General features: G+C 46.5%; 1 protein-coding gene across 5 annotated transcripts in view; it reads right to left on the bottom strand.

Moving 5' to 3' along the window:
* Positions 1-24086, bottom strand: part of LOC121535295 (laminin subunit alpha-3) — a 140032-nt gene extending 115946 nt beyond the window's left edge. For 4 of the 5 annotated variants that reach the window (XM_041842206.2, XM_041842208.2, XM_041842207.2 and 1 more), the window contains exons 1-2: positions 23559-24085; positions 22457-22609 (exon numbers count right to left, since the gene is read on the bottom strand). In XM_041842206.2, coding sequence (XP_041698140.2) covers positions 22457-22609; positions 23559-23822 — 417 coding nt within the window. In that variant the 5' untranslated portion in view covers positions 23823-24085. Of the gene's footprint in view, positions 1-22456; positions 22610-23558 lie in introns of all 5 variants that reach the window. The other variant, XM_041842205.2, reaches the window with a different exon arrangement.
* Positions 24087-25816: the final 1730 nt, after the last annotated feature.

The following is a 25816-nucleotide window of genomic DNA, read 5'->3' as shown; positions in this document are numbered from 1 at the left end:
TCTATCGGTGAGTCTCTGTTGTGCGGTGCACATGAGGTGATGAAGTTATACTTGTATGCAACGTACTACTACACTACCGGTCAAAGGTTTTAGAACACCTACTCATTCAAGGGTTTTTCTTTATTTTTACTGTTTTCTACATTATAGAATAATAGTGAAGACATCAAAACTATGAAATAACACATATGGAATCATGTAGTAACCAAAAAGTGTTAAACAAATCAAAATATATGTTATATTTGAGATTCTTCAAATAGACACCCTTTGCCTTGATGACAGCTTTGCACACTCTTGGCATTCTCTCAACCAGCTTCATGAGGTAGTCACCTGGAATGCATTTCAATTAACAGGTGTGCCTTCTTAAAAGTTAATTTGTGGAATTTCTTTCCTTCTTAATGCGTTTGAGCCAATCAGTTGTGTTGTGACAAGATAGGGGGTGGGTATACAGAAGATAGCCCTATTTGGTAAAAGACAAAGTCCATATTATGGCAAGAACAGCTCAAATAAGCAAAGAGAAACAACAGTTCATCATTACTTTAAGACATGAAGGTCAGTCAATACGGAATATTTCAAGAACTTTGAAAGTTTCTTCAAGTGCAGTCGCAAAAACCATCAAGCGCTATGATGAAACTGGCTCTCATGAGGACCGCCACAGGAATGGAAGACCCAGAGTTACCTCTTCAGCAGAGGATAAGTTCATTAGAGTTACCAGCCTCAGAAATTGCAGCCCAAATAAATGCTTCAAAGAGTTCAAGTAACAGACACATCTCAACATCAACTGTTCAGATGGGACTGTGTGAATCAGGCCTTCATGGTCGAATTGCTGCAAAGAAACTACTACTAAAGGATACCAATAAGAAGAAGAGACTTGCTTGGGCCAAGAAACACGAGCAATGGACATTAGACCGGTGGAAATTTGTCCTTTGGTCTGGAGTCCAAATTGGAGATTTTTGGTTCCAACCGCCGTGTCTTTGTGAGATGCGGTGTGGGTGAACGGATGATCTCCGCATGTGTCGTTCCCACCGTAAAGCATGGAAGAGGTGTTATGATGTGGGGGTGCTTTGCTGGTGACACTGTCTGTGATTTATTTAGAATTCAAGGCACACTTAACCAGCATGGCTACCACAGCATTCTGCAGTGATACGCCATCCCATCTGGTTTGGGCGTAGTGGGACTATCATTTGTTTTTCAACAGGACAATGACCCAGGCTGTATAAGGGCTATTTGACCAAGAAGGAGAGTGATGGAGTGCTGCATCAGATGACCTGGCCTCCACAATCCCCCGAACTCAACCACATTGAGATGGTTTGGTATGAGTCGGACCGCAGAGTGAAGGAAAAGCAGCCAACAAGTCCTCAGCATATGTGGGAACTCCTTCAAGACTGTTGGAAAAACATTCCAGGTGAAGCTGGCTGAGAGAATGCCAAGAGTGTGCAAAGCTGTCATCAAGGCAAAGGGTGGCTATTTGAAGAATCTCAAATATAAAATATATTTTGATTTGTTTAACACTTTTTTGGTTACGACATGATTCCATATGTGTTATTTCATAGTTTTGATGTCTTCACTATTATTCTACAATGTAGAAAATAGTAAAAAATTAAGAAAAACCCTTGAATGAGTATGTGTTCTAAAACTTTTGACCGGTAGTGTAAATGTTTGCCATAAAATATCTTATAATGGCTTTCTGCCAGAAGTCAAAGAGCTTTGGATGAGTTATGTACAGCTGCCATTTTCCCCTGTGCTTCCTACTAGCGTTTTTTTCTCCTCCATTCTTCTCCCCTCTGCTCCGTGTACACATACTGCCCTTCCTTCAGAAACGCGTGCATCACAACTTTGCACATTTGCACAATTAATCTTGTTCACTTTTGCGTGTAAATGTCCACACTCACCGAAAATGACATTCGGTAGCTACTAGCTATGCTTGTATATTTTTAAGAGCTGGATTTGCCTGTCTTTGCAATTAGTTTATGTTCGTTTTCACTCGTTAGCATTTAGCTACCAGTGTCTATGTTATTATTAGTTTGCACAAAAAATATATATATATTCTGGTTATAGAGACCCAATGGGCTTTTCTTGCATTTTTAGCACCCCCTTGTGTGCTATGCAGTTAATACCGTAAATCCCGGGATAAGAGAAGGACGGTATGACGATATGAAAATCTGGATACCGCCCAAGCCTAATCACGCCCCAGTGTTCTCACCTTCCTCTCACTGCATGTTTACAGAGTGTTCTCACCTTCTCACCAAAAATACAGTTCTGATACTGTCACGGTTTACTATGCCAGAACCCAGAAGCAGACAAGGACAAGGTACGTTGAGAGAAAGGTGAGTGTTTATTTAGTAGATTCCGAGTGAGGCTGAATAATCCAGGGAACAGAGCGGGTGGCGTGGATGGGTTGTTGAGGGTGCAGTGGTTGGTCCCGGTACTGGCTCGGCAGCCGACCATCAGGCAGAGGTTGGGTGAAGGTTCCGGGTGAGAGATGTTCATAAAGCTAACGATCCGGCAGGAACTGGATGTTAGGCCAGAGCCTAAGAAGGGTGATGATCAGGACCAGGTGTGCAGATTGCTGATGGGATGCAGGTGCGAAAACAAGAGCGCCCCGGAGCGTTCCCGAACCTCGGGAAACTGGAGATTACGAACCGGAACACTAGTCACCAGACAGGACCCGACTCAGACAGCCGGGATCGTTACAGTACCCCCCTCCGACGAACGCCACCGGGCGGACTCCCGGAGCGCCAGGATGGAGGCGGTAGAAGTCACTGATGAGGTCCGCATCTAGGACCTGTCGCCGCGGGAATCCAACTCCTCTCTTCAGGGCCATACCCCTCCCAGTCCACGAGATACTGGAAACCCCGGCCCCGCCGTCTGGAATCCATGATGCGACGCACCGTGTAGGCAGGACCACCTCCGATCATTCGAGGAGGAGGAGGAGGAGGCGGAGGAGGCAACAGAGGACTGAGGAAGACAGGCTTGAGGCAGGAGACATGAAAGGTGGGATGGACTCTGAGCGTCCTCGGTAGTTTGAGTCGAACTGCCACTGGATTGATCACCTTCTCCACCACAAACGGACCAATGAACTTCGGTAACAACTTCCCTAGACTCAGTCCGTAACGGAAGATCCCGTGTGGCCAACCAAACCCTATCTCCGATGGTATAGGTGGGAGCGGGATCCGGCGACGATTCGCCTGGAGCTGATACCGATCCGAAACTCTAAGGAGTGCCTTTCTGGCCCGATGCCAGGTCCGGTGGCAACGACGTAATATGGGCCTGAACAGAAGGCACTGAGAGCTCCTTCTCCTGAGAAGGAAACAGGGGAGGTTGGTAGCCATACAGGCACTGGAAGGGAGACATCCCAGTGGCAGATGTAGGAAGAGTATTGTGGGCATACTCAACCCAAGGCAACTGAGAGACCCAGGAGGTGGGGTTGGAAGAGACCAGACAGCGTAGCGTGGATTCCATCTTCTGGTTGGCTCTCTCCGCCTGACCATTGGATTGGGGGTGAAAACCAGATGTGAGACTGACTGTAGCTCCAATGGCCAAACAGAAGGACTTCCAGACAGCAGAGGTAAACTGAGGGCCACGGTCGGGAAACGATATCACTGGGCAAACCGTGGACCCTGAAAACCTCCCTAACCAGGATCTCGGACGTCTCCGAGGCAGAGGGAAGCTTGGCAATAGGCACAAAGTGGGCGAACTTGCTGAATCTGTCCACGATAGTCAGAACGACCGTGTTCCCCTCAGAAGCGGGCAACCCAGTGACGAAGTCAGGGCCAGATGCGACCATGGTCGCCGGGGAATAGGAAGGGGGGTGAAGTAGTCCAGAGCTGGGCCGATTGGTACTCTTATTCTGCGCACACACTGAGACAGGCAGCAACAAACCCGAGTATCCTCGGCCATGGCAGGCCACCAAAAACGTTCTGCGAAGAAACGCCATTGTCCGAGCCACGCCAGGGTGACAAGCCATCTTGCTGGCGTGGGACCATTTGAGGACAGCAGGACGAACCGACTCAGGCACAAACAACCCGACCGGGTGGACCGTTACCGGGACCGGGCTGAGTCCGAAGGGCCGCCAGCACCTCCTCCTCAATCTTCCACATAACTGCTCCCACGACGCAGTTCCGGGGGAGGATTGTCTCGGTCTTGGACCCACTCTCCTCCGTCTTGGAGAACATCCGGGACAAGGCGTCCGCCTTGCCGTTCTTAGATCCAGGTCGGAACGTCAGGGCAAACTTGAATCGTCGGAAAACAACGCCCACCTGGCCTGACGGGAGTTGAGACGTTTAGCCGATTGCACGAGCAAGATTCTTGTGGTCAGTCCAGACAATAAACGGTTGCTCCCGCCCCCTCCAACCAGTGGCGCCACTCCTCCAAGGGCAAGTTTCACCGCGAGAAGCTCCCGGTTACCCACATCGTAATTCCTCTCCGCAGGCGAAAGGCGACGAGAGTAGTAGGCGCAGGGATGGAGTTTACTGTCCGTGGAGCATCGCTGCGACAGGATGGCGCCAACTCCCACATCAGACGCGGCCCACTTCAACGACGAACTGACGGGCCGTGTCCGGTTGAGAGAGAATCGGTGCGTTGGTGAATCGCCTCTTCAAATCCAGAAACGCTTCGATCCGCCTCCGGAGTCCACTTGAAGGTCCTGATACTGGAAGTCAAGGCAGTTAACGGACGCGGCCACGCGCTGTAATCCCGGATGAATCTGGGCGGTAGAAATTCGCAAACCCCCAAAATCTCTGGAGCTGCAATCTCGTACCGGGCTGGGCCCATTCCAGAACCGGCTCTAACCTTCTCCTGGTCCATCCTAATCTCTCCCCTGGAGATGATGTACCCGAGAAAGGATGTCGTGTGGGCGTGAAACTCGCACTTCTCGGCCTCACGAACAGGCGATTCTCCAACAATCGCTGCAGAACCTGCCGGACATGCTGGACGTGGTCGGAAGGTTCCTTCGAGAAGATCAGAATGTCGTCCAGGTAAACAAACACAAAGAGACCGATCATATCTCTCAGGACGCGTCACCATACTCTGGAATACCGCTGGAGCATTGGTCAGTCCAAACGGCATCACCTGATACTCAGTGACCCATCGGTGTATTGAAACCCGTCAACCACTCGTCCCCCCTCTCTGATCCGGACCAGGTGATACGCATTGCGAGGGTCTAGCTTGGTGAACACCGTAGCACCCTGTAAGGAGTCGAAGGCAGAACTCATCAAGGGCAGGGGATACTTGTTCTTGACCGTGATGTCATTCAACCCCCGATAATCAATACACGGTCGAAGAGAGCCATCCTTCTTACCCACAAAGAAGAATCCTGCCCCCAGGGGTGATGACGAGGGACGAACGAGACCAGCAGCTAGGGACTCCTTGATGTAGGTCTCCAACGCCCTCACGTTCAGGTCGGGAGATACTGTATAACCTTCCCTTGGGGTAGACAGCTCCAGGGACCAGGTTGATGGCACAATCATATGGTCGGTGGGGAGGGAGTGACAGAGCCTTCTGCTTACTGAAAACTTCCCCCAAATCGTGATATGTCTCGGGAACCAGGGACAAATCTGGGGGTTTAGCCTCAATCACCTGACTGGGAACCGAATGGGGGCAGGCAGTCTTGAGACAGTTAGCATGACAATCAAGGCTCCAACTCGTTACCTTGCCCGTCACCCAATCGAACGTGGGATTGTGTTCCTTCAGCCAGGGGTATCCAAGGACCAGAGGAACATGGGAAGACGGGCAGAATGAAGAATGAAATCATCTCAGAATGATTCCCCGACAACCGCATCTTAACCGGTTCAGTCCTCATCGTGATACGTGCCAGACTACTGCCGTTCAGAGTGGTCGCTTCAATGGCTTCCGGCAATTGCTCCTTGGAAAGCCCCAGCTGTTCCACCAACTCGGCATCAAGAAAGCTTCCATCGGCACCTGAATCGATAAAAGCGTTAAGCGCTAAGCTCTGATTCCTGTTCACAAGGGTAGCCGGGAAACGGGGTCTGACAGAGGTACTGAGAGGTTGAAACTGGCTCGCTAAAAGTCCTCCCAACTTTAGCGAGCCGGGCAGTTTGACGACCGCCGGGAACAAGTGGAGATGTAATGTCCCGAGCTACCACAGTAGAGGCAGCAGTTGGTCTTACGTCTATGTTGACGCTCCTCCTTGGTTAACCCGTGCCGCCCCACTTGCATGGGTTCAGAATCGGGAGAGAGGACCTCTCCACTAATCCATTGTGGTGGAGAATGATCGACGTGTTCTGGTCCACCACCCGACCCGACTGGGAACTGAGAAGCTGATCGATTGGACGGACCCCATTGCTTCTCCCTCCCCTTCGCTCTCGGACTCGATTATCCACCCGAATAGACAAGGCTACCAAGCTGTCCAGGTCACTAGGGCTCCGGATAGGAGATCAACTCATCCTTGAGCTGCTCCGACAGACCCTGGTAAAAGGCCGCTTGCAGCGACTCGCTCCACCCACTCTCCACAGCCAACGCCTTGAACTCGATCACGAAGTCGGCCACGCTTGCAGTTCCTTGGCGAAGCGAAAACAGGCGCCTAGCTGCGTCCCCCTCGGACGGAATGGTCGAAGAGCTTCTCATCTCGGCCGTGAACCCCTGGTATGAAGCCATGCAGGGGATCCTGTCGTTCCCAAACGGCTGAAGCCCACTCCAGCGCCGACCACGCAGCAACTCAATCACAAAGGCTATCCTAGCCTTGTCTGTGGCATAAGAGTAGGGCTGTAGATCGAACACTAATCCACACTGCATAAGGAAGGAACGGCATCTTCCCAGCTCCCCCTCATATTTATCCGGCGTCGGAACCTTGGGCTCACGGATGGACACAGCTTCAGAAGCGGCAGGCGAGATGGGTGAAACCGGTAGTGGATCCTCCACCGGACACTTACGTTGGTTCTGGACCTCCGTCAGACCGGTAGAAAGGTTCCGAACGACAACGCGATCTCCTGTAGTACCGTGCTATGATGGCCCAACATCTTCTCCTGCTGGGTAATAGCATGGCGAACGAGTCCAGGTCCGCTGGGTTCATTGACTGGCCGGATCGTTCTGTCACGGTTTACTATGCCAGAACCCAGAAGCAGACAAGGACAAGGTACGTTGAGAGAAAGGTGAGTGTTTATTTAGTAGATTCCGAGTGAGGCTGAATAATCCAGGGAACAGAGCGGGTGGCGTGGATGGGTTGTTGAGGGTGCAGTGGTTGGTCCGGTACTGGCTCGGCAGCCGCCGACCATCAGGCAGAGGTTGGGTGAAGGTTCCGGGTGAGAGATGTTCGTAGCTAACGATCCGGCAGGGAACTGGATGTTAGGCCAGAGCCTAAGAAGGGTGATGATCAGGACCAGGTGTGCAGATTGCTGATGGGATGCAGGTGCGGAAAACAAGAGCGCTCCCGGAGCGTTCCCGAACCCTCGGGAAACTGGAGATTACGAACCGGAACACTAGTCACCAGACAGGACCCGACTCAGACAGCCGGGATCGTACAGATACATTTAACACAGCTGCATAATGGAGTGAGATACTCAACGTTTTATTGAGAGAATATATATATATATATATATATATATATATATATTGACTGAATTATAGCACATTGTCACACCCTGGCTCTGGGACTCTATATGTTGAGCCAGGGTGTGTTCTTTCTGTTGTGTTTATTTCTATGTTGGCCAGAGTGACTCCCAATCAGAGGCAACGAGTGTCAGCTGTCGTTGGTTGTCTCTGATTGGGAGCCATATTTAAACTGTCTGTTTTCCCTTTGTGTTTGTGGGTTCTTGTTCCGTGTTGGTCATTGTTACCGTGGACTTCACGAGTCGTTTCTTGTTTTGTTTATTGTTGTCTATTATCACTAAAGATAATAAAGTTTAAACATGTTCGTTCATCACGCTGCGCCTTGGTCTACTCTCCCTGACGATCGTGACAGAAGAACCCACCTTACAAGGACCAAGCAGCGTGTCCAGGGGCAGATCTTGGACTGGACATGGGAGGAAGCGCCGGGAAAGGAGATGGAGAGGTTGGCGATGGCCCAGGTGGGCAAATCGTGGTCCTGGGAGGACATGCTCGGGGGCAAGGGACCTTGGGCTAGGATTAAGGCCCTGGCGAGAGAGGAGCAGCGGCGTCAGCAGTGTCATCGTCGGACGGACAAGAGGCAACCCCAGAAAATTTTTAGGGGGGGGCACACGGCATGGGCGGCTGGGCAGCAGGAGGCTGCCACAGGGCGATTTGGAGAGGAGGCCACCGGGTTAGGGGGGCCAGAAGGCAGGTTGGCGGAGCCTGGATGGAGAGCGGAACCAACTTCCCGTACTCAGGCATGGCAGCATGGGACGGGGCAGGTTCCGCGGTATGCGGAGCGGCGTACTGTGCCACGAGTGGTCCGGCATAGTCCTGTACGTCCTGTGCGAGCACCCCGCACGTGTCGTGCAAAGGTGGGTATGCAGCCAGGACGGAGTGTGCCGGCTCAACGCTCGTGGTCTCCAATGCCTCTCCGTGGTCCCGGATATCCTGCTCCAGTGTCACGTGCTGGTATGCCAGTACGGGTACACAGCCCTGTACGTCCTGTGCGGATGCCTCACACAGAGTGTGTGAAGGTAGGCATTCAGCCAGGACGGGTTGTGGCCGCTCTTCACTCCAGGTCTCCTATCCGTCTCCACAGCCCGGTTCGGCCTGTCCCTGCTCCACGCACCAAGCCTACGGTGTGCGTCGCCAGCCCGGTCCGGCCTGTCCCTTCTCTACGCACCAAGCCTACGGTGTGCGTCGCCAGCCCAGTCCGGCCTGTCCCTGCTCCACGCACCAAGCCTACGGTGTGCGTCGCCAGCCCAGCCCGGCCTGTCCCTGCTCCACGCACCAAGCCTACGGTGTGCGTCGCCAGCCCAGCCCGGCCTGTCCCTGCTCCACGCACCAAGCCTACGGGGTGCGTCGTCAGCCCAGCCCGGCCTGTCCCTGCTCCACGCACCAAGCCTACGGTGTGCGTCGCCAGCCCGGTCCGGCCTGTCCCTGCTCCACGCACCAAGCCTACGGTGTGCGTCGTCAGCCTGGTAAGGCCCGTTCCTCCTCCACGCACCAAGCCAGGGGTGCGAGTCGTCAGCCTGGTAAGGCCCGTTCCTCCTCCACGCACCAAGCCAGGGGTGCGCGTCGTCAGCCTGGTAAGGCCCGTTCCTCCTCCACGCACCAAGCCTACGGGGTGCGTCGCCAGCCCAGCCCGGCCTGTCCCTGCTCCACGCACCAAGCCTACGGGGTGCGTCGCCAGCCCAGCCCGGCCTGTCCCTGCTCCACGCACCAAGCCTACGGTGTGCGTCGTCAGCCTGGTAAGGCCCGTTCCTCCTCCACGCACCAAGCCAGGGGTGCGAGTCATCAGCCTGGTAAGGCCCGTTCCTCCTCCACGCACCAAGCCAGGGGTGCGCGTCGTCAGCCTGGTAAGGCCCGTTCCTCCTCCACGCACCAAGCCAGGGGTGCGCGTCGTCAGTCCAGCACAACCCGTGCCTGGGTCACCGGTGCCTGGTAAGGTACCGGTCAACTGCTCCACTACGGAGCTGAAGCTAACCGCTCCTGCTATGTCCAGTTTAGCTCCAGCCAGCGGGGCCAGACTGGACCAGGGGCGCTATGGGGGGTTTATTGGAGGGTGGTGGGCAAGGCCGGAGCCAGAACCGCCGCCGAGGAGGTATGCCCACCCAGCCCTCCCTGTTTTGTTCAAGTTGAGGCGCGGTCGCAGTCCGCGCCTTTAGGGGGTACTGTCACACCCTGGCTCTGGGACTCTATATGTTGAGCCAGGGTGTGTTCTTTCTGTTGTGTTTATTTCTATGTTGGCTAGAGTGACTCCCAATCAGAGGCAACGAGTGTCAGCTGTCGTTGGTTGTCTCTGATTGGGAGCCATATTTAAACTGTCTGTTTTCCCTTTGTGTTTGTGGGTTCTTGTTCCGTGTTGGTCATTGTTACCGTGGACTTCACGAGTCGTTCTTGTTTTGTTTATTGTTGTCTATTATCACTAAAGATAATAAAGTTTAAACATGTTCGTTCATCACGCTGCGCCTTGGTCTACTCTCCCTGACGATCGTGAACACATAAACAATTGTATAATGACGGACCACTGCCGTGTCGTTGGCTCCATGCAGAATTCCTGCCCCCGACTTCACACATGCCTGCGCTTCAGGTAACGGAGCCTGGCAGTCAGGGTTTACTCCCACTGAACAAATAGACTACACTATTAGACCCTAATACACTATTAGAGCCTATGGAAATATGCTGATTTCGTGACTTTATGACTTAATGCCCTGCCTGCCACGTGGATCTGTCCAATCATACTGTAATCTAACTATGTCTATCAAATTAACTCAATGAACTGGGTTGATATACTCTTTCATTAATTTAATATTGAGTACTCTGTGAGATTGTTACAGTAAGACACCACCTACTACGATGTCTGCTGCCAATAGGTCTACTACTGGGCTTCAAACAGTTCATTTAAATTAACTAATAGAGTTGAAATCATACTGTCTATGGTCTCTAGATTACATTGTGCTTGTTATTACATGTGCTTGTTATTCTGAAAATGTAGGACAGACAGGTGTTCAGTTGCAGTCCAGAAACAAAGAATCTCCAAGCCGTAGGCAGGAAGGAGCCAGTCAGCCAGGAGGGTTCAGGAGGGCTACTGTAAAAGCAGAAGCCTAACAGATACAGTAGAATCCATATGACAGAGATCCCTTTGTGTCTGATGTTAGGGCAGAGGAATGCACCACGGCAGAGCTAGGAGCCATCACCTTCTGTTGGAGCGGATCAGGCCCTGCCTGCCAGCCTGCCAGACAGACAGTTGCAGCACAATGGGGCTGGGGTGTTTTTAGTCCAGATTGAAACAATGCAATCTACAACTGTTTGTCTGAAGCGGAACAGGTGGCGATAGTGGCGAGGGGGGTGGGTCGTGGGTGTATTTCTCTCTGTCTCCATGGTGGGCATACATTCCACCTCTATCCAGGGACTCAATTATCCTTTTTTAAGCTATATACTCAAAATAGTCTCTCCAACCATGTGTTTTGTTCAAGTTGAGGCGCTGGTCGCAGTCCGCGCCTTTTAGAAGGTACTGTCACACCTGGCTCTGGGACTCTATATGTTGAGCCAGGGTGTGTTCTTTTCTGTTGTGTTTATTTCTATGTTGGCCAGAGTGACTCCCAATCAGAGGCAACGAGTGTCAGCTGTCGTTGGTTGTCTCTGATTGGGAGCCATATTTAAACTGTCTGTTTTCCCTTTGTGTTTGTGGGTTCTTGTTCCGTGTTGGTCATTGTTACCGTGGACTTCACGAGTCGTTTCTTGTTTTGTTTATTGTTGTCTATTATCACTAAAGATAATAAAGTTTAAACATGTTCGTTCATCACGCTGCGCCTTGGTCTACTCTCCCTGACGATCGTGACACACATAAACAATTGTATAATGACGGACCACTGCCGTGTCGTTGGCTCCATGCAGAATTCCTGCCCCGACTTCACACATGCCTGCGCTTCAGGTAACGGAGCCTGGCAGTCAGGGTTTTACTCCCACTGAACAAATAGACTACACTATTAGACCCTAATACACTATTAGAGCCTATGGAAATATGCTGATTTCGTGACTTTATGACTTAATGCCCTGCCTGCCACGTGGATCTGTCCAATCATACTGTAATCTAACTATGTCTATCAAATTAACTCAATGAACTGGGTTGATATACTCTTTCATTAATTTAATATTGAGTACTCTGTGAGATTGTTACAGTAAGACACCACCTACTACGATGTCTGCTGCCAATAGGTCTACTACTGGGCTTCAAACAGTTCATTTAAATTAACTAATAGAGTTGAAATCATACTGTCTATGGTCTCTAGATTACATTGTGCTTGTTATTACATGTGCTTGTTATTCTGAAAATGTAGGACAGACAGGTGTTCAGTTGCAGTCCAGAAACAAAGAATCTCCAAGCCGTAGGCAGGAAGGAGCCAGTCAGCCAGGAGGGTTCAGGAGGGCTACTGTAAAAAGCAGAAGCCTAACAGATACAGTAGAATCCATATGACAGAGATCCCTTTGTGTCTGATGTTAGGGCAGAGGAATGCACCACGGCAGAGCTAGGAGCCATCACCTTCTGTTGGAGCGGATCAGGCCCTGCCTGCCAGCCTGCCAGACAGACAGTTGCAGCACAATGGGGCTGGGGTGTTTTTAGTCCAGATTGAAACAATGCAATCTACAACTGTTTGTCTGAAGCGGAACAGGTGGCGATAGTGGCGAGGGGGGTGGGTCGTGGGTGTATTTCTCTCTGTCTCCATGGTGGGCATACATTCCACCTCTATCCAGGGACTCAATTATCCTTTTTTTAAGCTATATACTCAAAATAGTCTCTCCAACCATGTGGGGTTGGCCCAAAGATACTCACAAGATGTCATTTTATGCACTATGAAAATGTGATGAATGCAAGTTTATACAAGCAAGGGACCTATTGTAAAAGGTACAGCTGCTACTTTGCAATTGACTGAGAATGTTTCCTGTATGTTTGTTCAGTAGGTATGATTGTGTTGGTGGCTAACCCATTATAATGACTTCAAAGTTCAAAGTTCGTGTTTAGTAAACAGAATATTTAAACACCCGTTTACAACATATTGTGTTTGTAAACAGCACCACTACAAAACTATAAAAACCGATCTAAATTAGAACAAACAGGACGCATCAGTGATCGTGCCATATATCAAAAATACATGTACGAAAAATCTATGTCCACACCTGCGTCAATGACTGTATCAGTAGGCCTACAATCTCTGATAAGCATTTCTATGTAGTACTATGTATATCGCCTCCACAGACCTTGAAAAAATGGGTTAAGATAAACCCATTCTGCTTTTCCACAATGGAGCTCCAGGTTTAGGAGGTAGTGGCATTCCTGTCCAACAATGTGATCCAGAGATGAAGCCAGGCTGAGGTTGCTAACCAGACTGTGTGGGCTGCCTGCCTGCAAGGCCGAGCCCAGGGAGCGGGGCTGTAAATATGTGCAACAGACACCCGACTGCAGCTGGCGTGGCACCCACCGCAGAGCGGAGCAGAGCAGAGCCCACCAGCTAAACTCAGCTACTTACATCACCTCCATCATCACCACAGCAACAGCTAGGGAGCCAAACATGTGTCCCAAGAGTTAGATTATGCCAGCTATACAGTAAACACTGACAAAGGTATAGGAATGATATTGTAAGCCTATATAGTTAGACTATGGTACAGTATCATCATTATTACCACCACCAACATAAGGAAATTATATTCAATTTAAGATTTTGTTAAGAACCAAGTAATGATGACACTGTATTTGAACAAAATTGGTAACATACAGTAAGTGGTAACACAAGTTATTCCATTCCAAATATGTTTTTGATTATTTTGATTCTCGCTTTTTACGGTCTATGTTCTGATTCCATTCAATGTATGATTTAGCGCTTGCGCCTAAAAGTATTCTGTGGTTTGATAAGCACCTGGTTCTTTCCAGGGCCTAATTGTGAAGTTATGCTGCTGATCCATGCATGTTGTATCAGTACCAGGGATGTCAGGGAAATAGACTGTAGGAGCGGTCAGTGAGAGAACAAAACCCTGCTCAACTCAGTCCTGTAAGCTCACCTTAGCAACACAACAAACACATATAAGTTAATACTGCGGCCTGCTGTTGCAATAACATCACAATACACATACCTATATATCTGCTATAACACATTCCTCTGGGCAATGCATTTTATCACTGTCTATGTATCATATTGACTAGCATTAGCTGTTTGCTACTGCATCGCATTAGAAGGCATTTGCACCTTGAATAGCCAAACACAGACCCAGACACACATGGAATCATATTTTACTCCATCATATGACGCTGTCATGGAAGGTGGGTAGGTATTCAGGATGGGGTGGGGATGGAGAATTCAGTATGAAGCTGAGTGTGTGTGTGTGTGTGTGTGTGTGTGTGTGTGTGTGTGTGTGTGTGTGTGTGTGTGTGTGTGTGTGTGTGTGTGTGTGTGTGTGTGTGTGTGTGTGTGTGTGTGTGTAGACGGGGGGGCAGACAGGGGGGTCTTTTCCACACAGTCTGCCGAATTCACTGCACCTCCTCAATCCATTTACCCACTGTAAAGAAAATGACAGATCACTTTCAGAGAAGCCTTGAAAAGAACCAACCCTTTGTGAACACAGCACAGAAAGGATGTCACACAATACAGCCTACATCGATTCCAGGACAAAAGTGGGTATAAAACAATCAGACAAAACTTCAGTGGGAGGCAGCAGGGCCTGGAAAGATAGAGAGTGGATTAAGTTCAACAGGAAGTCTTCATAACTAATAAATTAACCACTACCAGCAGGCTTCAGAAATGTGGTCATCCTAAACTAGCACAGCTCCTGATATAGTACCTTCTCATCTTATCATCAAGTCACTCAGCCATCCAGCAACAAGTCCCACACACTCATTATCAAACCCCACAGAGTAGGGAACAAGTACTTGACACCCAGCATTAAAACCCACCTATCAGAACAAACGCTCACCTATCAGAGACTTCACAGAACCCAACACTCTCCAATCTGATACCTACGCTCACCATTCAGAACCATGAGTACCTCACACCTAGCCAATCGCAGCCCACCTCAGTGTTGTACATGATATGACAAATACCAAATCTCACACAAACAAATCTTAACCCCCTGAAACGGCAACCAATCAAGGTTAAATCAGAACTTCACACAAACCAATTAGTGCCCATTCAGTGGGATAGCACCCACCAATCAGAGGCCTTTCAGTAACGTAGTATGACAGACAGCAATAAGCCCAGGCATGTCAGTCTCACATGGTCCGGTGCACTCAGGCAGATAAGCACATGTGGTCAGGGCTCCTAAAATACATTCCCCAGAAAAACTGACTGCATGGGCGGCTGTTGGGCCAATCCATCCGTGGTGCCAATGTTCACTAGGACAAAGAGTCGCCACAACACCCTGTAAATAGTTTTAACAAGGGAGGGCAAGTCTCCCTGTACAGGTAGACAGGCTGTTTTGGGGAGAGTATTTCATTGTGTTTGTTTGGGGAGGACATATGTGGTTTTGAAGAGTTTGAATTTCTATTGTAATTAAGAAAACATCAAATCAAATGTTATTTGTCACATGCGCTAAATACAACAGGTGTAGTACGATTCAATCTTAGTCCTGTATTGACACTTTGCCTGTTTGATGGTTCGTCGGAGGGCATAGCTGGATTTCTTATAAGCATCCGAGTTAGAGTCCTGCTCCTTGAAAGCGGTAGCTCTACCCTTTAGCTCAGTGCGGATGTTGCCTGTAATCCATGGCTTCTGGTTGGGGTATGTACGTGCGGTCACTGTGGGGACGACGTCATCGATGCACTTATTGATGAAGCCGGTGACTGATGTGGTATACTCCTCAATGCCATCGGATGAGTCCCGGAACATATTCCAGTCTGTGCTAGCAAAACAGTCATGTGTCATGTGCCTCTGTTATTAACAAGATGTGTTGAATGAGATGTATTGGGTAAAATCTACTGCATCATGAAACTCACAGCAGAAGGCTCTAATCAATGTGTTGACTGTCTTTCTGGGTGAGTTTCTCCATTACCTTGGAGAAAAACTGGCTAAGGCAACACCCACCCCTAGGTCCAGTTACTGTAGAGTACACAAATCAAGAAGAAGGCTTTGTCACGGGTCACAGGTCAAAAGCCCACAAGATAACACAGGCAGGTGGCTAGGTGGCTACTTAAGTGTGAGCACTGCTTGCCTCAGTCAACATAATCCAGCAGTGTGGTTGGGTTGATTTGCACAAGGAGCTCCACCCAAGGGAGTACAACTCTTTCACACTGACTGACTGACTACAAGATTCATTGCAAGTAAATACAAAGACATACTGTATTTTGTCTAATACAAAGTTCCAGGCTAATTAGGACTCTTTCCTTTTCTAAAAACTTCAAACGTATGATCATGTTAATCCACAAAGGAAATGGGTTCACCTTTCTGTGCTATTATTATATCATTCAACATTCCACAAAAGCTTAGCTGGAATCAGCCCTTGACGGATTGGTGCTGCTTCAAACGTGCCACTGCTTTACAGAACCGTCAGAAATGGCCACGTCAAAAACCACCCGGCTTCCCTTTGAACCTGGTCGGTTTAACATAAACAATGACGGTGCCATTATCTAATATATCCGCTTGGAGAGATGGAGATAAGACTGGCAAAGGGAGGGAAGGAGGGAGTGAGGCACCTGTGTTAGTCTTAGAAGAGACCACAAAGAACATTCATTCAACTGGATCCAGCCCTTACAAATTTCAGTGACCGCATCATCTGTTCTGTGCATTAACAGAATCTACAAAGGCTTTGAACTGCTTCTATCAGGCAACATAAATCAGATCAATTATATCCAAGCATTAAATAAACCTGAGTAGGAGTAGGCATAAATTGTGTTAAGGGCGAAAGGGAGTGACCAAGCATCTGGCAAGTTAGTCTGACAAAATTGACTGTCAAGGCTGAGGTGTATGTGGTGTGGGAGTCAGGCGCAGGACACCGAAGCTTAGTCCAACAAAGTTTACTGTGAAACCACTAGGCAAAGATACAGTAAACGGCCTCAAAACAAAACAGAGGCGAGCAATACGCAAACTATGCGTATTACACTAAACAACGAAACAGATACAAAAACACGCAGCACTACGGACAGGCGAAAAACAACACACAACCTAACCAATACAAAACAGGCAACTTATAGGACACGTAATCAGACACAAACGGACACAGGTGTAAAAGACAGACAAAAGCAATCAAACATAGAAACATTCAACGGTGGCAGCTAGTACTCCGGGGACGACGAACGCCGAAGCCTGCCTGAACCAGGAGGAGGAGCAGCCTCGGCAGAATCCGTGACATTGACATTCTTTATCTTTCCGTTTTTTGGAGATACATTCACTTATTTTGACAAATGCTTTGCTATGACTGTAAAATAATCAAAGGGTTATAAGAACCAACACTATTTGACAGACATATGTGCTGAAAATATATGGAAGTGTGGTTGACTGAATTCTTTCAGAGGTATCGAGAACACCTTCCTTATCTACATACACCTCTGATGTGAACACAATAATGCATACCCAGAGAGTTAACAACCACAAAATAACATTGTACTACTTTACCAAACTTAATTATTCTATGGGATACAGTTTTTAACTTTTATCATGGACGGATAGATTACTTTAAGTTTGTTTTTCAGTTTCCAGCTGTTTCTCTATAAGGTAGGATCATTTGGTGCAGATCATAATATCTATGCAGTTTAACCAATTAGCATAGATTGGCAGCCAATCTAGTTTGATTTGTTTGCCTCACATTGAATTGATAAGCCTCAGGTCAATGCTGCCAAATCAGTCTGCTCCAATTTGTGAAACAATAACCTTGGAAGGCAACACTCCAATAAAACCAGCCGTTTTAAAAATGCAAGCTTTTTAATGAAAGCAGATTGTATCTCAGCACACACAGCCTCATAAATACATTCTTGGCATTGACAAAATATTTAGTGGAAGCTAAAAACAAATGGATGACATAAGGGCCAGGTGAGCTTGGTCTGGAGCCTCACTGGATCACAGTTGAGTGATTCCTTGTGAAACCATGACAAAAAAACATACTTTTGGGGATTGTCATTAGATTTAATCCATAGAATGGTCCTTTGGAGGAAGGATTGTTTACATATATTTGACATTAGCATCTAAATGCATAATTGAGAAATAATTAAAGTTGGCATATTCATGACAGGCCTCATTTAAGACTCCATAATGTTTCATCTGTAGGTGCTACAAAGAAATAATTGTTTAACATAATATTCTCTATGGGCATATCAAAGTTCCAAAGTGGGATCTTTGCTACTTTTAGAGTTATGATCCAATTTGTAAGCATTACCAACTAAATTAATGTGAAAATGGATTCAAAATGGTCGGCCTCTGCTGCTAATTTGCAGGATGTGCAATGATACAAGTAAAAGGAGGGCTGTTATTGGTTACATCGCCTATGCCAATTTCTCTGTATAAAATGGGCCATAACTTTAAAACTAGCAGAGATCCCACTCTGGAACTTTGATATGCCCGTAGAGTATATTATGTTCAACAATTTATTGACACATATGCCAAATCAAAAATGGTTTATTTTCAATATGTATGTTTATATTTTTCAATATTAATATATAAATAAATATAAGAAAATTGTTATTGAAATCAAAATGCGACTCATATTACAGAGCAAGCGTAAAACTTCATATGACAACAATTTTTGCTTTTTAGCACCTACAGATGAAACATTATGGAGTTTTAAAGGAGGCCTGGGTAAGGCCAAAACGTCAAAATATGGCAACTTTGATTCATTATTTCTCAATTATGCTTTTATATACAAATGTCAAATATATGTCAACAATCCTTCCTCCAAAGGACCATTCTATGGATTAAATCTTGTGAAAATCCCCAAAAGTATGGTATGTTTTTGTCCTCGTGAGGAATCACTCAGTTGCTGTTTGGGCAGGACAAATGGGGAGGGGGAGGCATGTGGTTGGTAGTTTCAGAGAATACTTCATCCCCTGACCTTTTTATCACGCCTTAATGCAGTAATGCCACTTACCCTGCTCCAAAATGAACGGAGCATTATCACGTCTTAAACGCAGACGTCCCTCGCGCCCTGCATGCGTCCAGGCTTTCGCAAGCCGAGGGGGTGCTATATTTAGCCTCTCTCAAGCCCCTCTGCTCCGCACAACTCAGCTCAGCCCAGCTAAAAACAGAGATGGAAGAATTCGCCACTGCCACCCATTCTCTTCCCACAGTGCTCCTGGGGAACATGGATGAGGTGTGGTAGTCACTTTTAGGAAGATTTACTTTAAAAGGGGTCTCCATTTGGTGCCGACCCCTTAACTGCAGACAAAACATGTTTCCAAATCACAAATCCAGCCCTGAACCCTCTCCACCCACCCGACCCGGACCTGCTCCCGCAGATCAGACTTTAAAATCCCTCTGATCCCTAATCCCTGGACACAATTCCTCCCTCTTTCCCCCTCACCGTGGACAATTGAGCGTAAGGTGCAATTTCATGGGCTGTGAACCAAACTCCTGCCGCAGCACCCGCTGCAGCAATGGGTCATAATGGTTACCTATCCCCCAGCCACATGGGCATGATCTGAGTCTGATTCCTGGCACGCAGCCAGCTGTGGGACATCCCTCACATGACTACCGCTGCCTGTCTGTCTCAGACAGGCTTACTTACACTTGTAACTTAAAGCATACGCAGACTGACAGAAGAGAACCCACCATTGACTGTATGCGGAGAGTCAATCTCAATCCTAAATGCATTCACACATACACACAGCCAATGTTCCCTCTAAACTGCGCGCGTGCGTGGGCACGCAGTAGCCCAAGACTGCCACACAGAAGAAATATCAGCCCACAGAGAGAAGCACAAGATTGAACTTCACTCAACTTGGTGGTCACCAACCGGTCGAAAGCAATCGACTGGTCGATCGCCAAGGCATTCCTAGTCGATCGCTAAACATTTCTGCAAAAAACCTAATGATAAAGCCTTGTGTTCCTATTTTATTTTTTTGGTCTCGGGCTGTTGGCGGTAGGTGTACCCGATTCAGCTGCCCTGCGCAACGGGTAGGCGAACTGTTCCCATTTTGAACCATTTCATGTGTCTGAAGGTACAAACTCTGCCTTCCCGGCAGGCCCGGAGAGCAAATCAAGTGCACTATAGGCCTACCGCTGGCCAATCGGATGGCTCAGCTTAACGTGTCTGCAGTAATGTAGCAGACATAAAAGAAATCTACAGCAAAGTTGATACTGTGAGATTTCAAAACATTTAAAACCATGACTTGAGAGAGACTGTCAATTAATACAGCAAAGAGCTGCTGTTTTTATGAGTGTGTTCATGTTTAAGTTCTTACTCAGCACTGTCAACACTTTATAATATAATAATAATATGCCATTTAGCAGACGCTTTTATCCAAAGTGACTTACAGTCATGTGTGCATAAATTTTTACGTTTGGGTGGTCCCGGGGTTCGAACCCACTACCCTGGCGTTACAAGCGCCATGCTCTACCAATTGAGCTACAGGTACTTTGTATTCAACACTTTCATAAGCCATAAAATGCACGTTCCTCCTATTTCCACTCAGCGCTACAACAAGCTCTGCAGCAGTAATGAATGAGTAGGAAAGTGCATTGATGTGCTTGAGTGGTTGTTATTATCAGCGGCTTGGGTCTTTTTAATTAATATCAAGGAATATTTCACTTTCTCTGTTCATAGGAGTAACAACATGCGGTGCGACTCGAGTTTCGCCATCAGCTGGAAGACGGTGTCCCTTTTTGGTCAGTGTCAGTGGAGGAAAGGGAGAGCAGAGGGATGTTGAGAAGCGGACCCTCAGTCTGCTGCTCTCTCCCTCCGCTGAGACTGACCATCAGATGCAGACCATTAGCCCACTAAAATACAAATTATTTAAATGTTTTCTCACTCAGTTGTGCCTCACAAGTAATACAATAACTGATCTATTACCGGTGATATTATATAGCCTACCTCAATTTATTTTATATAATTTTAAAAAATGTCCCGAACAACAATGCATTGGCAGGGCTATTCAAGCAAAGCCAATATTCTGTGATAATGTATTGGACCTATTAGCTTACTGCACAAACCTCATTGCTACAGTACTGTTTTTATTTGGTTAAATGTTGCATAAGCTTACGTTTTTTAAGTCTGAGCGGTAGACCTCGGCTTGCATTTTGAAATTGATCTTGACTCAGAAATGGTTGGTGACCACTGTTCTAGAGTTTTCCCTGTTAACACTATCAACGTTTCCCTTTATTGTGGCAATTGTGATCAAATCAACGCAATAGCCACTTTCAATGCATCATACTGAAACAAAACAAACCATGCAAGAGATTTTGTTGTAGGCAGAACGCATCGGAGTAGGATTCTATTGCATTGACATGCACGACTCAGCCCGTACTCTACACAGAAGGTGCGGCATAACCAATCAGAGCTGCAGTAGGCCTATTTGCAAATAGACCATTGACATATATGGATCTGTGCCATTTACTTTGAACTGGACTGTGTTTACAGCATGAGCGGTCATGAGTAGATAACCTTGTTTTGAGATCAAAGCGAGAGCTGCATGTAGTCACATTTTGTTCATATCCTTTGCTAGTTAGTGAGTTATTAGCCCAGTGATAGATAATTTGAGGTCAGCAATAGAAGTGATTGCTTCCTACAAGAGCACAAAATGTATACATTTTTAGACATCCTTGAAAAGCGAGTCAGGTAAAGAGCTTTTTTTTGCCTTAAAGGGGCAGTGTTGTATTTAGAGACAGGCTTGAATAAGCTAAGTAGCCAATAGGCAGAGGGTAGCATAACTTGGTATGAGAATAATAATGCATTTTATTTTGTAAAGTGGTTTCTTTCATCAAAACAACACAACAGCATTTTCAGTCAACTCCTTGTCTGAAGGACAAGTGGATAACCAGGTTAATGTCAAGCCCTGCATGTTTTTTCCCCCAAAAGTATCATGGAATGTAGGCCTACAATGAACACCTTACATTGGCTGCTACTGTGGGCTGAATGATAGAACAGCTATTTTCATGTAAAAATGTTATGGGATGCATTTTCTCCATTGTTTTTGATGGTAGGCCACTCTGGTAGGCCTACATTATGATCAAATAGCCAGCAGTGGAGGCAGGTGGGAGGATCTATAGCAGGACGGGCTAATTGTAATGGCTAGAATGGAATTAATGGAATGGAGTCAAACGTGGTTTGATACCATTTGATACCGTTCCATTTATTCCATTCCAGCCATTACAATGAGCCCGTCCTCCTATAGCTCCTCCCACCAGCCTCCACTGATGGCCAGAGTAGCCTACTTGGCCACTGTTAAAACTGTAACTTAAAACGGGTACAGCCTCAGTGTTCACAGTAAATGCACGCTGGAAGTTGCACAGAATTTTCACAACGTTCAAGTTTGCCCTCCATAGACCTGAAATTTGCTCAGTGCCTAAAAAAATGTGAGGGAACATTGCACACAGCCACTCTGCTTCACCTCAGCAATCAGCAATTATCTCCACACACTCATGTCGACGATGGCCAGAATCAACTCCAAAACACTGAACAGTGCAGTGAAGAAGCAGAAAAACTAACTTCCCACTCATTGCCATTCATCCTCTCAGACCCTCTTTAAGATGACCACTGTATAGTGTTGTCTGTCTACATCACTGAAGGCAAGTTGCCACCTCACACCAATGACATAATGCACCTCGAATTAGCTGAGAAAGAGAAAACCTTGTCTCTATTCACCTCATGACATCCCACTGTTACATTTCATACTCTCACCAGAGTAACGTTGTCAATCAAACAACAGCCACCATGAAGGTAGAGCACTTGGCTGAGTAGGAACCAATGCAAGACCACCAGGGTTTTTCTCACTCACCTGTCCGAGGTTCAAGGTGACGTTAACCTCATTGTACTTGGGTCCACGGGAGAGAGGTGGGCTCTGCCACCAGCGCTCGGTGCCATCGATGGCGTTGCTCACTGGGTGGGCCTTGTTTGGCTCATTGGAGTTGCATCGGTCACAATACTGTCCCTGCAGGGAAAGGCCCAATGAAATGGTGTTACTCTGAGCCCAAAACACATAAACACATATAAATAGAGTCCCACCAACACAAAGCCACACATTCAGTGCATAGTAAACATTCATTCAAGTCAATGAATAGGCCACAGTCACAGTGTACATAACAAGTTACACAAAATACGAACCATGCAAACATAGACAAACACTTTGCAGACTGCATGTAAATACATGCAATAGTAGGAACAATGGTAAAACCGATATCTGGAAATACTGTAACAGTAAATCAATATTCTGCTATACAATACTGGTAAAAAGCAATATTTAGGCCTTCTGGGACCCTTCTTTGTGTAGGTTTTAAAGCCCCTGCGCCTTAGTGTTCCAAAGGTATTCAAACTCCTGAAGAGGCAAGTTGATTCCCTTTGGAGAGGTCAGGAGTTAAAACACAATGGTGTAAACTATTTCTGGCAGGCATACAACTTGGTCAGAGCAGGCAGAATTGCCAATGTTTCCCATGGTGCTATAGTGACTCATTCTGGAGCCTGGGAGCAAGAGAAAGGAAGCAAGGAGCATTGATTCAACTGTAATAACATTGTAACTCTAAATATGGTATTTCACATGGGAATATAAATAGATTTATGTATGGAAGGAAAAATCATAAGAAAATCAGTAGCTTGCAAGGAAAAAACTCGATAATACAAATACGATTTTATGGATGAGTTGTTTTTCTGTTGGTAGGCTATCCGTCCACTTCATGTTCAGAACAACTCTATTAACTCATGTGCGTTCATATTTTGCGTTTTAACCCACGCACTCATGCCAATTTCTTGCGTACTTACAACTTACATTTGAACTGTTAACATTATTAGCTGTCTGAAAAAGAAAAGGCAGAAAGTGGTCAACAATATTAACCTTTCAAAATGAAACCACAATCATAAAACTGTAAATTTCTTTCACTATTCACCTGTATGGTTTGACTAGGAAGTCCGAATGTAGGTCCTCCGACAAGTTTACAGTACAAATCCGATCTCGGTCTCCCGGTTTCATCTTGACCGCACGTTGCGGTGGCGGAGATCCGTGACCCCTCTGCGAGGTTGAAGTACGGAGGACTCAAACTAAACCCCGTTATTTCGTTAAAAGACAGTTGCGCGTAAACGTCCCCCCAAAGCAAGAGCGTGAAAGTACATAATAAAGCGGCGGGATGAGCTCCCTTCATCCCCCTTGCCATGTTCCACCTCAAGAATCACTGTAGATGCTGAAGTCAAATAGCAACTCGCAGTTCAAGTTCATGTTTTCTAGATAGTATGAAATAATATGCACTCTCCACGCATGAAACACTTCCGTCCCTTTGATCGTGGCAATGGAACGACTCGTGCGTGCGGTGTGCGGCTCTTGATGTAAAAGTTAGACTTGTTGCTCTGCTGCTGTTGCCTCTGTCTCTGTGATCCCCTTCGACAACATGTTTCTTCGTGAAAAAGAGCTTGCTCACGTTTCTCCCTAACCAAACTCTGCCACCCAGGGCCGTATCATGTGTCAACAGTGCCTACTTGGGTCCAAAGGTCTCTAGAAATGTTAGCACTGAATCACAGCCAAAGTGAAAATAAATCAGTATGCCTAATGCAAGTAACAGAGTATAGATTTTAGAGGGCAATTCCACGATAATGGAATTACGCTTTCACTTTAACATGTTTGCCAAACAAAAAACATTGATTTCAAAGCTATGCACAAGGACTACTTGTAACAATTTCCACTTAAAAATGTACAAAAACGAATTTAGTGGAAAAACTTTGAAGATGCTGACTGTGGTAACTGAATTATGGTAAAGTCACCCCTCAGGTTTTTATGCAACCACGTTTCCCAAAAAGATGTGCTCCGAATTAAGATTAAAAGATGTCTGCAAAAATAATGGGGTGTCAACTATGACATGGCACCTTGAGTTTGAAATAATCTATTTTGGTTATTGAACTACAGTAAGTGAAGGGGATTTACACCCGGTAACATAATTACATCATGGATCCCTGATCGGTACTACACAGAAATGCATAATTATGGATATTAATGTCATTCTCTTCATGTTTCACAAGTTTGAATAGCGCAGCACAGCAGAGCACAGTATAGTACAGTGCAGTACAATACAGCACAGTACAGCAGAGTTCAGTACAGTGCAGTAGAGTACAGTACAGTATAGTTCAGTACAGTAGAGAACAGTACAATATACTGTACTCTACTTTTCTTTACTGTATGGTATTGTACTGTACTGCGCACTACTCACTGTACTGTATTGTACTCTACAGTACAGTGCTCAGTACTGTACTGTATTGTGCTGTACTCTACTGTGCTTTACTCACTGTACTGTACTGAGCTATCCAAACTGATAGGTTCAGATTTGGTCCAGTCTGGTCCATCTGTGGACGTTAACATCAAGGCCAGGGTGAACTGAGCCTGACCAAATGTCAACTACTTTTCAACGTCCATGGACGTCTAGTGTCAGTCGGTGCTCAGTGGGTGAGGATGCTGGTTACAGTAAATGGAAAGAGAGGGGGCTCATGGGCAGGTGTCAGTAAGATCCGGGAGAGGTGACATTAACTGGATAGTGAGAGATGGAGAGGGAGAGGGAGACTGAGAGAGAGGGGTTGTCCAGATTCTAACACTTGGTTTGACCACATTTGACATTTTAGTCATTTAGCAGACGCTCTTATGCAGAGAGATTTACAGTCGAAAAACATTTATGAGCTGAACATAACAGTATGCCAGTGGAAGGGAGGACAGTAGCAAGTGACCCAACTGTGGTTTGTGACTATTATGATTTCCCATTGTAGCCAATTCAGTTGCAGTAATTCTGTTACAGATTTTTTTGTAATTCCGTTACCAATTTGGTAACGGAATTACAAGTTTTAATAACTTAATAATTCATAAACAAAATTGATATCAGTAAAATCACTATAACTAAATGATAGGTCTACCATTACTTGTTACTTCTGTGAACTTTAGAAAATATCTTATGTGAGTTTTGGTAACAGAATTGCAAAGCACAAGGCAATATTTCTTAAATTTACAGAAGGTAAACAATTTCTCCAAAAACTAAATATAAGTGTTGATATTAGTTGGCAGGGGTCTTTACCTCAACATTATTGTGTTTTGATGTACAGTGCCTTCGGAAAGTATTCAGCCTTATTCTAAAATTGATTAAATATTTTTTTCCTCATCAATCTGCACACAATA

The sequence above is a fragment of the Coregonus clupeaformis genome, chromosome 21 (assembly GCF_020615455.1).
Source record: "Coregonus clupeaformis isolate EN_2021a chromosome 21, ASM2061545v1, whole genome shotgun sequence".
In the NCBI taxonomy this organism is placed as follows: Eukaryota; Metazoa; Chordata; class Actinopteri; order Salmoniformes; family Salmonidae; genus Coregonus; species Coregonus clupeaformis.
This window is presented reverse-complemented; position numbering and strand designations above follow the sequence as displayed.